This window comes from Vipera berus (genome assembly GCF_964194415.1).
Source record: "Vipera berus genome assembly, chromosome: 1".
NCBI lineage: Eukaryota > Metazoa > Chordata > Lepidosauria > Squamata > Viperidae > Vipera > Vipera berus.
Window position 1 is genome coordinate 7,617,801 of NC_138202.1, and position 15,892 is coordinate 7,633,692.

The 15,892-nt window shown below is 48.7% G+C and overlaps 1 protein-coding gene across 3 annotated transcripts in view; it reads right to left on the reverse strand.

Annotated features, from left to right (window-relative positions):
• Nucleotides 1-1,734: 1,734 nt before the first annotated feature.
• LOC308664267 (guanine nucleotide-binding protein subunit alpha-15-like) overlaps nt 1,735-15,892 on the reverse strand; it is a 43,152-nt gene continuing 28,994 nt past the window's right edge. Inside the window, exons 8-9 of one of the 3 annotated variants that reach the window (XR_014025636.1) lie at nt 9,413-9,573; nt 3,305-3,392 (exon numbers count right to left, since the gene is read on the reverse strand). Coding sequence is in view for 2 of the 3 variants with exons in the window: in XM_081321333.1 (XP_081177459.1) it covers nt 3,166-3,392 (227 nt within the window). In the remaining variant the exon portion in view is untranslated. Of the gene's footprint in view, nt 3,393-9,412; nt 9,574-15,892 lie in introns of all 3 variants that reach the window. The other 2 variants (XM_081321334.1, XM_081321333.1) reach the window with 2 other exon arrangements.

Consider the following 15,892-nt stretch of genomic DNA (forward strand, 5'->3'; position numbering starts at 1 on the left):
AAGAAAGACAGACATGCAGCAACACATGACTGTATGGAATGTTTGGTGCACACCTACCTGTTTTCAGTCTAGCAGACTTGCCCACTTGAAGAGGTATTAAGACTTCAACTCCCAGAATTCTCTCCTCAGCCACGGCTGGCTGGGAAATTCCGGGAGTTGGAAGTCCAGACACCTTAAAGTTGTTAAGGCTGAGAAACACTGAGGTGGACGACTTTTCCTCCATCCCTATTTGAAAGTCACTTTCCCCAGCCCAGAACTGCCCCACCTCTTTAAACTGCCTTGCCCGTGTAAGCATCCCCAACACACACACACACACACAAACACACACATGCTTGCACCCACTTGCCAGAGGATGCAAGGAGATTGGAGAAGACTGGAGCACATAATCGGTGGATGACCATTCTATTTACATAACCTGTAGATACAGGTAGTCCTCAAATTACAGCCACTGCTGAGCCCAACGTATCCGTTGCTAAGCGAGACAGCTGTTAAGCGAGTCTTGCCCCATTTCACGACCTTCCTTCCTAGAGTTGTTAGATGGATCACTGCAGCTGTTAAGTTCCTAACGGGGCTGTAAAGGGAATCTGGCCTCCCCATTGACTTTGCATGTCAAGAGGTCACCAAAGGGGATCACGTGAGACACACACACCCCGGGATGCTATGACCGTCATAAAAATGAATCGGTTACCAAGTGTCCGAATTTTGATCACATGATCATAGGGAGGTTGCAAGTCTGAAAAACGATCCTAAGTCACTTTTCTGAGTGCCGTTGTAACTTTGAATAGTCCAGGGGTAGGCAACCTTGGCTCTTTTATGACTCGTGGACTTCAACTCCCAGAATTCCTGAGCCTGCATGGCTCAGCTTGGAAACCTCTCCCTTTCCCCTCAGCATGGCTGGCTCAGGAATTCTGGAAGTCCACGAGTCATAAAAGAGCCAGGTTTGAAGACCCCTGACATAAGATAGATAAGATAGTCCTGTATGTTAAGCCTATCTTCTGGAGTGTTGGCTATTCTTGCCAGCTTGGTGCTGTCTGCAAATTTGATGAGTTCCCCATCTATCCTCTCATCCAAATCGTTGATGAAGATGTTGAAGAGCACTGGGCCCAGAACAGAGCCCTGGGGCACCCCACTACACACTTCCCTCCATGTAGATGCAGTTCCATTTGAGGACCACACATTGACGAGATATACCTATTTCCCTTAACCCAGGGGTAGGCAACCTTGGCTCTTTTATGACTCGTGGACTTCAACTCCCAGAATTCCTGAGCCAGCATGGCTCAGCTTGGAAACCTCTGCCTTTCCCCTCAGCATGGCTGGCTCAGGAATTCTGGGAGTTGAAGTCCACAAGTCATAAAAGAGCCAAGGTTGCCTAACCCTGGAATAGTCACTAAAAAAATGCTTGAGGATTGCCTGTACATTTATACATAACCATGTACACACACATATACACAGGGCTTTTTTTGTCATAGAACTCTCAGAACAGAGTTCCGGCACCTTTTTTGGATGGAACCTTGTAGGGTAGGCAAGGCGGGTTGTATGACATGTGTGAGTTCTGGCACCTTTTTCTTTTACAAAAAAAGCACTGCACATACATATACATACATACATACATACATACATACATACATACATACATACATACATGCTGACTGCTCTTTCGAAGGCCAGATCCTGAAGCTAAAACTCAAATCCTTTGGCCACCTAATGAGAAGGAAGGACTCACTGGAGAAGAGCCTAACGCTGGGAAAGGTGGAGAGCAAGAGAAGAAGGGGAGGGCAGAGAAGGAGGTGGCTGGATGGAGTCACTGAAGCAGTAGGCGTGAGCTTAAAGGGACTCCAGAAGTTGGTAGAGGACAGGAAGGCCTGGAGGAACGTTGTCCATGGGGTCGCGATGGGTCGGACACGACTTCGCAGGTAACAACAACAGCATGTATATATACACATACATACATATACATAAACCCCATTGTGGTTCTATCTACATAACCTTCCCATCAGCCTTCTGTCCAATCTTCATTGTACAGCTTGTGACCGCTGCATTCTGTCACACACTGCACCCTGTGTGACTTCAGCTGCCTTTTCACCCTGCCGGGTTCAACACCGAGATGCTGGGTGAGTGAACTTTCTTATCTCCACTTGCTGTGTCAGAGTTGATTTCCTGATCTCTTTCAACTTGCTCACTCCTGTTCATGTTCTCCTCCTCGCCCCGGGTCAAATGTTATCCTTCGGTCTCCTATCTCACAACATTTTAGGTAGCTCTTGTAAGACTAAGGCTCTCCTAATTCAAGCAGAGAGCCAACCTAGAATGAAGGAGAACGTTTCTGACAGTGGGAAGAATTAATCAAGACTTGCCTCCAGAAGTTGTGGGTGCTCCAAAATCCTTTCCAACACGGGAGGTTTTTAAGAAAAAGTTGCACAAAGATTTGTCTGAAACAGTATAGGGCCTTGGTAGCGAACCTATGGCAGGCGTGCCACAGGTGGCACGCAGAGCCCTCTCTGTGGGCACGTGCGCCCTCGCCCCAGTCCTAGGCCTTCAGATGGGTTTTATAAAACCTTTTCGCTTTAGGCCTCCGCCGCCGGGTGCAAAAAAAGGTTCAACCAATCAATCGATTTCAACTTCTTGCAGGAAAAAAAAAAAGATCTCGCAATGTTGGAATTGATTGAACTTTTTAGTCCCACCCAGTCTGCCGTTACCACTGCAGCCACGCCCACCCAATGGGCCACACCCATCCAATGGGCCACGCCCACCCAGCACCTGACGATACATAAGTGGATTTTGGGTTGCAGTTTGGGCACTCGGTCTCTAAAAGGTTCGCCATCACTGGTATAGGGTCTCCTAGGCTGGACTAGAAGACCCCCCCCCAAGGTCCCTCCCAACTCTGTTATTCTGTTAAGTTGCAAATCTCCTGTTCAGTGGTGCAACTGCAATGTTATTTCAAAAAAAAAAATCCTTCCCGGCAGTGAGACTTCGGATTCACCCGGTCCATCCAAGGTTCCCATAGGTAGGAAGATGGTGCATAAAAAAAAACGTGACAAACGGCGACCTTCCATCCCGGCACGCCAACAGGAATGCTTCCTTGTGAAGTCAGCCTCTCCGGAGCCCGGTTTCTGCAACATCTGGATGGCACGCCCAGCCAATTCCCTGGTGCCTCTGGAGCTGACCTCTTCAAACCAGGCTGAACTCTTCCAAGTAGCTTGCCAGTACGGCGTCCTTGATATCGGCAAAAACCGCGCAGATGTTCTGCGTGTCGGTGGCACAGGTGTAATGGTGATAAAGGAAGCGGGATCCGAAGGAAGAACTGCCAGAAAGAGGCCCGTCAAGGAACTGATGGAAGATGTCACTGTACATCTCCAGGATGAAGCGCTTGGCCGCGTGAACGTCTCGCTTGGGACCTAAGAAAGGAGAAGGAGAACAGGTTGTGTGAATCGGCAGGCCCCACTGGTTCGAAAGAGGGGTCAAGGAGGCCATCTAAGTTAAGTTAGGTTTATTGAATTTATATACCGCCCTTTTCCCGTAGGACTCAGGGCGGTTTACAAAGTATTTAAAAATGTCAATACAATACAAAAGTTAAAAACAGTTCAAAAATAATTAAATTTGATCCCTGAAAAATATAAAACCCCAATTAAAAACTCTCAGCCTGGGCCGGAAAGCTCAAAGAGCCAGGTCTTCAGGTCCCGGCGGAATGACCGAAGGTCGGGGGCAGTCCTAAGCTCCACAGGCAGCTGGTTGCAAAGGGCAGGCGCACCCACAGAGAAGGCAGGTTGTATGACATGTGTGAGTTCCGGCACCTTTTTCTTTTACAAAAAAGCACTGGTTAGAACAATTCACCAGTGGAACAACCTGCCTCCAGAAGCGGTGAATGCTCCAACACTGGAAGTTTTTAAGAAGAGACTGGGCAGCCATTTGTCTGAAATGGTATATAGGGTTTCCTGCCTGAGCAAGGGGTTGGACTAGATCAGGGCTTTTCAACCTTTTCACCCATTGTACCACTTTTAGGATATGGCAACATCCGAGTACCGCCAGTCGCCTAGCAAGGTGTCAAAAACTTGATGACCAAAAAAAAAAGGAAAAAGTGATGAAGTGTAGGTAGTCCTCGACTTACAACAGTTCGCTTAGTGACTGTACAAAGTTACAATGGCACTGGGAAAAGTGCCCCCCAAGCCACAGCCGAACAAGACACCTGCCCGCCCGCCCAACGGCGCTCTTCCTCCTGTCCGAGGTTTTCATTGTTGTGAGCATTTCTGCTGAGGATTGGCAGTGGGGGTGAGGTGGGGGGGGGGTGTTTGGTTTTTATTCCCCCCCCCCCCCGTCTGCTGGGTGGTTGTAGCAGGTTTTGGTCACTTCACATGACCCTGGGACACTGTGACCGTCATAAATATGAATCAGTTGCCAAGCATCTGAATGTAAATCACAAGACCCTGGAAATGCTGCAACATTCCAGCTGATCGGCGCTTCTTCTGGGCTCAGCAAAAGCACCGGGATCAATGCGGAGCTCCAGCTAGATCCTGGCGCTCTGATCCTGGCGCTTCCGCTGAGCCCTGACAGCCCTGAAGCTCCAGCCGTCTCTCGCTCCGGCTTGTGCGGTGCTGCCACCGGTTCAGCTCATTCCCCTCCCCCGCCACCACTTTTCTAGGATGGTTGCGTACCACCTGCCAGGTGGCAATGTACCACAGGTGGTACCCGTACCACTGGTTGAAAAGCCCTGGACTTGGTCAAAATTGAACAGCCCTCCCTCAACAGAGAGGGAGGGACACGACACCATCTATCTCCAGTCTGCAACACCGTCCTTTCAGCAGTTCCAAGAAGGCTCCACACCCATTTGCATCACTCAGGAGACCCCGAGGCCACAGATAAACCTCCAAGTGGCCTCAGGGACTCTCTACAAGGATGCAAATGACCAGCTGTCTGCAAGGAGTATAAATCCTTCCGTTCCCCACATTCCAGTCAGAACTGGGGAAGCTTCATGGAGGAGAAGCGAAACGCCTTCAAGGGAAAAAACAAGTTAAGTCCACTTGCCTCGTCAAAAAGCACCTCTGGGGATCACCTGGATTAGATCGTTCCATCGCTGCATATCAAGGAACGTAGGCATCATTGTTTGGAGAGGGTTGCATAGCCTTTTCATTTACAGGGAGTCCTCGACCTACGACCACAACTGAGCCCAACGTGTCCCTTGCTAAGCGAGACAGTTCTTAGATGGGTTTTGCCCCACTTAACGACTTTCCTTGCCACAATTGGTAAGCCAGTCGCTGCAGTTTTTAAGTTAAGTCACGCCGTGCTTAAGTGAATCCGGCTTCCCCGGGGACTTTGCTTTTCAGAACGTCGCAAAAGGGGGTCACGTGACACCCCCCGGGACACGGCAAACCATCATAAATACGAGCCAGTACTTCTGTCCTCCACTGCCTCTACACCCCAGGAAACTAGGGGAGCACCCTTCCGGGAGTTTGCCACGCCCCTTTTCTTTCTGCAGACTCAGCTGCCTCTTATCTGATTAACAATTAACCAGTGGAACTACCTGCCTCCAGAAGCAGTGAATGCTCCAACACTGGAAGTTTTTAAGAAGAGACTGGACAGCCATTTGTCTGAAATGGAATAGGGCAGTGGTGGCGAACCTATAGCACGGGTGCCAGAGGCGGCACTCAGAGCCCTCTCTGTGGGCACCCGCGCCATGCCTCGGAGGTGGCAACTGTCCCTCTTCAACCAGCTGCCTGCTAATTTGCCGAGATCCCACGTGGCTGAATGCATCCCGACATGGCTGGTTTCCCTCCTCCCAGCATCCCGTCCCTCCTGGCCTCGCATGCTCTCGTTTTCCCAGGCACGACCCACTGCATCACCTCCTCAGCTGTTGGCCGAGCATCCATCTCGGAGGCGGCTTCTTTGAACTGCTGGTGATGGGTTGCGGAGCCCCAGAGTGCGCCTGTCGAGGGGCCGGCAGGCTGTGGCTACTGACGGATACCGTTGGCCCCCATGCGCTCGCTGGCCTCTGTGTGCGGGGGCCGATGGTGTCAGGCAGCAGCCATCCCGGCCCTTGCCTTGCCCCATGGCAATGGCACCCCCACCCTGCCTCGCCTCACCCCACAGGATGAGTCTCCTGCCTACCTCCCCACCTGGAGCTCCCCCAACCCTGCCCACCCCCCACAGGTGTCCCTCCCCAGGAGAAACATCGAGGTGACCACACCCACCTCGGCCACACCCACGCAATCTTCCATGACCACCGCAGCCACACCGACCCAGTAGGCCACGCTCACCTGGCACTCAGCCATAAATAAGTGGGTTTTGGGTTGCAGTTTGGGCACTCAGTCTCTAAAAGGTTCGCCACCACCGGTATAGGATTTCCTGCCTGAGCAGGGGGTTGGACTAGATGACCTCCAAGGCCCCTTCCAGCTCTATTCTGTAATTAACATTTTGCTTCTCATGCAAGAAGCTTCTTCAGTTCTAACTTTTTCTTCTTCTTCTTCTTCTTCTTCTTCTTATTATTATTATTATTATTATTATTATTATTATTATTATTATTATTATCATCATCATCATCATCATCATCATCATCATCTGACCATTGCTTAGTCTGCAGCTCCTCCTCACTCCCAACATCCAACATGTTTTTAAATTGTGATTTAATTTTTGCGGCTAGACTTAATTTAATTTTATTTTAATTTTATATTGGATTGTTTTTAAATTTTGCCTTGTAAACCGCCCTGAGTCCTTTGGGAATAGGGCGGTATATAAACCGAATAAATAAATAAATAAATAAATAAACATCCAATGTCCCTGCAGAGAGGTATCTGTGTTTTTTCTCTAGCTCAGACATGTCAAACACAAGGCCCGGGGGCCGGATCCAGCCCGCGAAGTGGTTTCATGTGGCCCGCGAAGCCATCCTGGAAACAGTGAGGGAACGGCCCCCACTGCCTTTGCCCTGGCCCAGAGACCCTCCTTCTGCCAGAGACCCTCAGATCTGTCCCACTCCTGCCCGGGCCCCCATAGGCACCCTTGATGCGAAGGATGTAGAGCTGGCCACGCCCACCCAGTAGGCCATATGCAGTCTAGCCACGCCCACCCAGTAGGCCACACCTACCCAGGCCACACCCACCCGGCCCCCTGAGGGCAACCGCCATGCTGATGCGGTCCTCAATCAAATTGAGTTTGACACCCCTGCTCTAGATGGAATACAAGCCACACACACCCAAAAAGAAATTAACCGAAGGGAATATTTGTAGCTCAGAGTTGAACTGTGAGATTCCTGGGTGCTCTTTGCGCTGGCTTGTTTTCTTGTAGATGTTTCATCAGACATGCCCTGATGATGTTACCTAGCTGGGTGATGAAATATCTGCAAGAAAACAACCAAGCTCAGAGACTACCAGGGACTCCGCAGAAGGGGAAATAGAGAGTACACCCATCAATCTGTTGTTGTTGTTAGCTGCCAAGTTGTGTCCGACCCATCGCGACCCCATGGACAACGTTCCTCCAGGCCTTCCTGTCCTCTACCATCTTCTGGAGTCCATTTAAGCTCACGCCTACTGCTTCAGTGACTCCATCCAGCCACCTCGTTCTCTGTCGTCCCCTTCTCTTGCCCTCCATCTTTCCCAGCATGAGGCTCTTCTCCAGTGAGTCCTTCCTTCTCATTAGGTGGCCAAAGGATTTGAGTTTCAGCTTCAGGATCTGGCCTTCTAAAGAGCAGTCAGGGTTGATCTCCTCTAGGACTGACCGGTTTGATCGCCTTGCAGTCCAAGGGACTCGCAGGAGTCTTCTCCAGCACCAGAGTTCAAAGGCCTCCATTCTTTGGCGCTCAGCCTTTCTTATGGTCCAACTTTCACTGCCATACATTGCAACTGGGAAGACCATAGCCTTGACTATACACACTTTTGTTGACAAGGTGATGTCTCTGCTTTTTAGTGTGCTGTCTAGATTTGCCATGGCTTTCCTCCCCAGGAGCAAGCGTCCTTTAATTTCTTGGCTGCAGTCCCCATCTGCGGTGATCTTGGAGCCCAGGAAAATAAAATCTGTCACTACTTCCATTTCTTCCCCATCTATTTGCCAGGAATTAAGAGGGCCGGATGCCATGATCTTGGTTTTCTTAATGGTAAGTTTCAACCTTTTGTACTGACTCTGATTTGGCAACCAACAAACCAGCTAGAAACTTTTCACATCTTTGGCAGGGGTCCCTAACCCCCAGGCCGCGGGAGAAATGGGCAAGCGCATGTGCCTGAAGCTCCACTTGTGCAACCAATGAGCAAATGCACGCACACGGACGCTCCATTCACACAAGGGGAGGCTGCTTGCGCTCACGTGGAAAGTTCCACTCGCACAACCAGAGCTGTGTGTGCACGCGCGTGCCTGCCGCTCACATGCTCCCCCCCCTCACCCCACCAAGCTGAGAAGGTTGGAGAGCGCCTGTCTAAGCAGAATCAATCCTTTTCCAAACACAACACAGGGAGTCCTCGACTTACAACCATTCATTTAGCAGCTGTTCAAAGTTAGAACAGCACAGGAAAAAAAGGGACTTTGGACCGTTTTTCACACTTGCAACCTTTGCAGCATCCCCATGGGCCACCTGATCAAAATTTGGAGGCTTGGCAAATGACTCATATTTATGACAGTTGCAGTCACGTGATCCCCTTTTGAGACCTTCTGACAAGCAAATTCAACAGGGAAGGAAGATGAGATGAACAAACTTGTTACTAACTTAACAAACACAGTGATTCGCAGACAATAATGATAATAAAGTTGGAAGGGACCTTGGAGGTCATCTAGTCCAACCCCCTGCTCAGGCAGGAGACCCTACACCATTTCAGACAAATGGCTGTCCCATTCTCATCTTTAAAACTTCCAGTGTTGGAGCATTCAGAGCTTCTGGAGGCAGGTTGTTCCACTGGTTAATTGTTCTAACTGTCAGAAAATTTCTCTTTAATTCCAGGTTGCTTCTCTCCTTGATTAGTTTCCATCCGTTGCTTCTTCTCCTGCCTTCAAGTGCTTTGGAGAATAGCTTGACTCCCTCTTCTTTGGGGCAGCCCCTGAGATATTGGAAGACTGCTATCATGTCCCCCCTTGTCCTTCTCTTCATTAAACCAGACATACCCAATTCCAGCAGCCGTTCTTCGTATGTTTTAAGACTTCAGTCCCCTGATCATCTTTGTTGCTCTTCTCTGCACTCTTTCTAGAGTATCAACATCTTTTCTACATCGTGGTGACCAAAACTGGATGCATTATTCCAAGTGTGGCCTTACCAAGGCGTTATAAAGTTGTTATTAATACTTCACCTGATCTTGATTCTATCCCTCTGTTAATGCAGCCTAGGACTCTGTTCACTTTTTTGGCAGCTGCAGCACACGGCTGGCTCCTAGTTAAGTGATTGTCCACTAGGACTCCGAGATCCCTCTCACATTGGCTACTATTGAGCCAGGTACCACCTATACTATACCTGTGCATTTGGTTTTTCTTGCCTAAATGTAGAACCGTACTTCTTTCACCATTTTCATTCGTTTAACCACCATGGCAGGAAAGTGGTAAAATTCACTGAACAGCCGTCTTGCTTAGCCATGGAACTTTTGTGTTCAATTGTGGTCGCACGTCGGAGTCTACCTGCAATCACAGAGTTCTCTTTAGCAAGATTTGTTATTATGAAAGCTACAAGAACTCTCTGCTCTTTAGAGACAATATTTCTCTCGGCCCAGAAGGAAGTGACTCTCATTACGGCAAACAGGAAAAACAGTGCCCTGTTTACACCAACAGTGCCCTGTTTACACCAACATAATATTGTTGTTTCCAACTGTGTTGACAGCTTTGGGTTTTGCCATGTTGAATCCATGCATGGTGCTCACAACTTAGTGATACCTTTTTTAGAAGCTGACTGTCATGTTACAGGTAGCATGATTTGATTTACCGCCACAACTGGGCCCAAAATCTCTGTTGCTAAGCAAGGTATTTATTCAGTTTTGCCCCATTTTACCACCTTTCTGGACCCAGTTGTTAAGCTTGACACACTGCAGCTATTAAGTTAGTCACAAGGTTGTTAAGTGAATCTGGCTTCCCCGGTGACTTTTTTTTTTTAATTCCATTTATATCCCGCCCTTCTCCGAAGACTCAGGGCGGCTTACAAGCTTAGCAGTAGCCTTCATTCTATGTATATGCCTGCTTATTAGGGCTTTCACACACACCCCAAGCGGCATTATTACAAAGTCAGCTTAATTGCCCCCAACAATCTGGGTCCTCATTTTACCTACCTCGGAAGGATGGAAGGCTGAGTCAACCTTGAGCCTGGTGGGACTCGAACCTGCACTAATTGCAGGCAGCTGGTGTTACTTAAGGAGGCTTCTGACTTTGCTGGTCAGAAGGTCGTAAAAGGGGATCACGTGACCCCAGGACACTGCAACCGTCGTAAATACATGCCAGTTGCCAAGCATCTGAGTTGAAGTCCACCGTTCATAAAGTTGCCAAGGGCTGGCTGAGGAATTCTGGGAGTTGAAGTCCACCCATCATAAAGCTACCATTGGGTGACTGAGCAATTCTGGGGGTTGAAGTCCACCCATCATAAAGCTGCCATGGGGTGACTGAGGGATTCTAGGAGTTGAAGTCCACACATCATAAAGCTGCCATGGGGTGACTGAGGGATTCTGGGGGTTGAAGTCCACCCATCGTAAAGCTGCCATGGGGTGACTGAGGGATTCTGGGAGTTGAAGTCCACCCATCATAAAGCTGCCATGGGGTGACTGAGGGATTCTGGGAGTTAAAGTCCACACATAAACCTGCCAACGGCTGACTTGAGGAATTCTGGAGGTTGAAGTCCACCCTTCATAAAGTTGCCAAGGGGCTGGCTGAGGAATTCTGGGAGTTGAAGTCCACCTATCATAGAGTTGCCAAGGACTGGCTGAGGAATTCCTTGCCAAGGTTGAAAAACACGGTCTTAAAGTGACAACAGCTTGAAGATGAAAGGTGTGCGTCAATTCTGAATAAAGGTGTGTCTGGCCAACGTTAGGAGAAAACCAACGTGTTTTGTTCGTTCAAACGCTACAGGAAATTGCTCAGGGTTGGGCCCTATTTGCACCCTAACCACAGCCCCAGTGTGTCCGCTAAACATCCTTCTTTGGCTATAACCCCACAGAGTGGTTGAGACATTGGAAAAAGTGCAGAGAGCAGCAGCTAAGATGATTAAAGGCCTGGAGACTAAAAACATACGAAAAACGGCTGCAGGATTTAGGTATGGCTAGTCAAGAGAAAAGAAGGACTAGGGGTGACACGGTAGCAGTCTTCCAGTATTTGAGGGACTGCCACAAAGAGGGAGTCAACTTATTCTCCAAAGCATCTGAAAGCAGGACAAGAAGCAACGGGTGGAAACTAATCAAGCAGAGAAGCAACCTGGAATCAAGAAATAAAAACCTTCCTGACAGTGAGAACAATTAATCAGTGAACAACTTGCCTCTAGAAGTTGTGGGTGCTCCATCACTGGAGGTTTTTAACAAAAGACTGGACAGCCACTTGTCTCAAATGGTATAGGTCAGGGATAGGCAACCTTGGCTCTTTTATGACTCGTGGACTTCAACTCCCAGAATTCCTGAGCCAGCCATGCTGAGGGGAAAGGGAGAGGTTTCCAAGCTGAGGCATGCTGGCTCAGGAATTCTGGGAGTTGAAGTCCATGAGTCATAAAAGAGCCAAGGTTGCCTACCCCGGTATAGGGTCTGCTGCTTGAGTGTGTGTGTGTGGGGGGGGGGTTGGACTAGAAGGCCTCCAAGGTCCCTTCCATTCAGAATATGAATCTGAAAGTTGCCTTCATCACCTCCCAGGCCAGGCATGAAATGGGTCTACTTGGTCCTTGGCCAGAGTAAAGGTCCCTTGGCTTTTTAATCAAGGTCAGCTTTGTAATCTGCAATGCCCGTGAGGCTGCAAATGCACCCATTTCTTTGATGGGAAGACAGGAGACAAGTTGCAAGACGGAAACAGCTGGGGAACGGCAATGGAGACAAATCAACTAGCCATGGTAGCAATGCTGACTATTCGAGGGAAATTTTTTAAAAGTTTGCCCTAAAATTCCTGTGCCCATTTCGGCCCATAATTTTTTTTCTGAAGGGGTACCTAACATATACAGCTGCTGCAAAATATTATTTTTCCACTGCAAAGCGTCTTTCCATCTTATTCTCGTGAATGTATGACTTAAGCAGACTGTTGTTGTTTTTTTACTTCCTCTCTTTGGGATTGGGCAATTTACATGAGCAAATTTAAGGAAATCATATTCTGAAGGATGATAGAAACCTCATGAATTGAGTTCCAACATTTGTAGCTCAGATTTGAACTGTGGGGTCCCTGGTTGCTCTCTGAGCTTGGTTGTTTTCTTGCAGACATTTCATTACCCAACTAGGTAACATCATCAGGGCTATTAGAGAGTGCGGTTTGCAGAAAGGAAGAGGAGGAGGACTGTGGGGTCCTTGGTGCTCTCTTGAGCTTGGTAGTTTTCTTGCAGATGTTTCATTACCCTAATGTTGTGATTCAGGGTCAGCCTGTGGGTTCGGCAGTTGGGTCGGATGACTCAGAGGAGGAGGAGGGGGGTGTTGAAGACCTTGCTGAGGGGGTTGAAGATCTTGCTGATGAGAGCCCTCAGCCAGGCCCCTCCCACTTGGTCACCACGGAGACCCAGCTGTGTGAGCCTGACAGTGTGGATGAAGATGACCCACAGCTGGCCCTGTTCAAGGACGCCCGACGCAGGAGGCAGTCAATTAGGAGTAAACAGAGGAAGGCAATGGGGCTTCTCGGAAGGAGGCAGAGAGAAGCCACGCCCTGAACTCTATATAAGGGGAATGTGTGGGGAGGGCTGGTTTGCTGAAGGCAACCGCTTGGATAGTTCGTGTTGGTTCGTGTCTTGTTTGTTTTTGTAGCTATAAATTTGGCAGGCGTAATTCCAGCCTCTTGCCGTTTGTAAAGGGGTTGTCCCTGCCTTTTCTGCAGGGCCGGTAGCAGGCTGGTACAGAACACCTAACTAGATAACATCAGTGGTGGGATTCAGCCAGTTCGCACCAGTAGGGCAGAACTGGTAGCTAAATTTTGCTGTGTTCAGAGAACCGGCTTAATGCACACTGCTTCCGGAAGTCCAGTCTAGGCCTTGGAGGTTTGGAGGTGGCCTCCCAGGCCTAGAATGGCCTGTCAGAAATGCGTCGATGCCACTTCCGGAAGTCCATTCTAGGCCTCCGCGGCCTGGAAGAGGCCTTTCAGGCTTAGAACAGCCTGCCAGAAGTGCGTGGATGCCACTTCCGGAAGTCTGTTCTAGGCATTGGATGCCTGGAGGAGGACTCCCAGGCCTAGAATGGCCCGCCGGAAGTGTGTGGATGCCACTTCTGGAAGTCTGTTCTAGGCCTCGGAGGCCCAGACCTGGATTTATGACACAATTGAGACCAAATTTCCATTGCTAAGCAGGGTGGCTGTTCAGCGAGTGCTACCTGGTTTTATGACTTTTTTGCCACAGTTGTTAAGAGAATCATCCCAACTGTTCACTGAATCACACAGTTGTTAAGCAAACGTGGTTTCCTCCATGGATTTTGCTTGTCAGAAGCCACCTAGGAAGGTCCCAAATGGTGATCACATGACCCCGGGATGCCGCAACTGTTGGTTGCCAAGCGCCTGAATATTGATCACGTGACTCCGGGGATACTGCAATGGTCATAAGCGTGAGGACCAGTCATAAGTCACTTTTTTCCATTCCATTGTAATTTTGAACAGACACTGAACAAATGGTTGTTAGGCCAATTCCTTTTTGATTCCACTTGACTGACTGATTGATCGATCGATTATGTTACATCAAATTGTCTCGAACTCCTAGCAAATACTTAGATTCCACTAGGCAGGGACGTGAAGGCTTGCGATCTGCTCTAGTAATCAAAAATAAAACCTGCCCTAAACTTATTAAGTTTAAATTCTAAGAAATAAAACTGGATTTGCCTCCTTTTACAAGCAGACCTCGACTTACAACCACAATGGAGCCCAAAATTTCTGTTGTTAAGTGAGACAAATGTTAAGTGAGTTTTGCCCCATTTTGACGACATTACTTGCCACAGTTGTGAAGTGAATCACTGCAGTTATTAAGTTAGCAACCTGGTCGTTAAATGAATCTGGCTTCCCCCATTGACTTTGCTTGTCAGAAGGTCGCAAAAGGGGATCGCATGACCCCTGCAACCGTCATAAATACGAGCCAGTTCCCAAGCGTCTGAATTTTGATGACGTCACCGTGGCGCTGTAAATGTTGTAACTTTGAAAAATGGTCATAAGTCACTTCTTTTCAGCGCTGTTGTGACTTTGGACAATCACTAAATGAGGTGTTGTAAGTCAAGGACTACCTCTCACTAGGCTTGTGATCTTAGATTTGAAAAGAAAATGACCCAGCAGGGGGCAGCACCTAACCCATCTTATGTGGCCCTAGATTGAAGCGAAGCACAGGTCGACCTGGATAGTCATTGGATGGAACACCACAAGGAAATCACAAAATGTAGTCTGGACCGGGAATTTGGACATTGTGGGGGAAAGCTATGGCAAATACATGCTTGCACTCTTTCCCTGAAAACTAAATGAGTTTTTAGTAATGTTTTTGAGGGGGGAAAATGATTTTTTTTACCTTTTAGATCAGGGGTGTCAAACTGCCGGCCCGCAGGCCGGTTGCATCATGCGGAGGCCAGGCCCACCCCAGCTCCGGCAATGCAAAAAAAGTTGCGATACATCGCAACACGTCACGTGACGAGTGTGACACCCGTGTTTTAGATAAATGCAGGGTGTCTCGAGAATCTTACTGCAGTTGGAAGCTTTAATGAGCCCAATTTTAAGCTGTAATAATAGGTGATTTCCAGAGATTAAAAACCAGTTTTCCAGCCGAACAGTGTCTCTAATACAGATAGTCCTCATTTTACAACCTTTCGCAACTGTACAACGGCACTTTAAAAAGTGACTTACAACCGGTCCTTGTGCCTATGACCAGAGCAGTCACATGATCCAAATTTGGGCGCTTGGCAAACCAGCTTGTATTGATGATGGTTGCGCCCTTCCCATCTGGCTTCTGACAAGCAGTCATTGGAAGAAATGGATTCGCTTAACGGCATGATTCACTTAGCAAACCGCAGTGGTTTGTTTAACTGCTGCAAAAAAAGGCTGTAAAATTGGGCACAATTCACTTCAGATTCAGATTCAGATTTATTAAATTTATATGACGCCTTTCTCCCCAAGGACTCAGGGCGGCTCACAACAATAAATATTAAAAAACATAAAAGTACAAAATTTAAAAAAAGAATTAAACAATGGGTGTAATAAATAAATGACAATTTAACCCAATAAAAGCCAAATTTAAAACCATAGTCAGTCCAGGCCCGCTTGTTGGAACATCCATGTCTTCAGGTCACGGCGGAAGGACCGAAGGTCAGGGGCCGTCCGCAGCTCCAGAGGCAACTCATTCCAGAGGGTCGGTGCGCCCACAGAGAAGGCTCTCCCCCTGGGGGTCACCAGCCGGCATTGCCTGGCCGACGGCACCCTGAGGAGGCTGACTCTGTGGGAGCGAACCGGGCAAAGGGAGGTTGACAATGGCAGCAGGTGGTCTCACAAGTACCCCGGGCCTAAGCCACGTAGGGCTTTAAAGGTAATTACCAGCACCTTGAATTGCACCCGGAGGGCAACCGTAAGCCAATGCAGCTCGCGCAGGAGTGGTGTAACATGGGAGTATCGAGATCCTCCCCTAAGCACCCACGCGGCCGCATTTTGCACTAGCTGAAGCCTCCGGGTGCACTTCAAGGGCAGCCCCATGTAGAGAGCATTGCAGTAATCCAGGCGAGAAGTGACAAGGGCGTGGGTGACCATGCATAGGGCATCTCGGTCCAAAAAGGGGCGCAACTGGCACACCAGGCGAACCTGTGCAAAGGCCCCCCTGGTCACAGCAGTT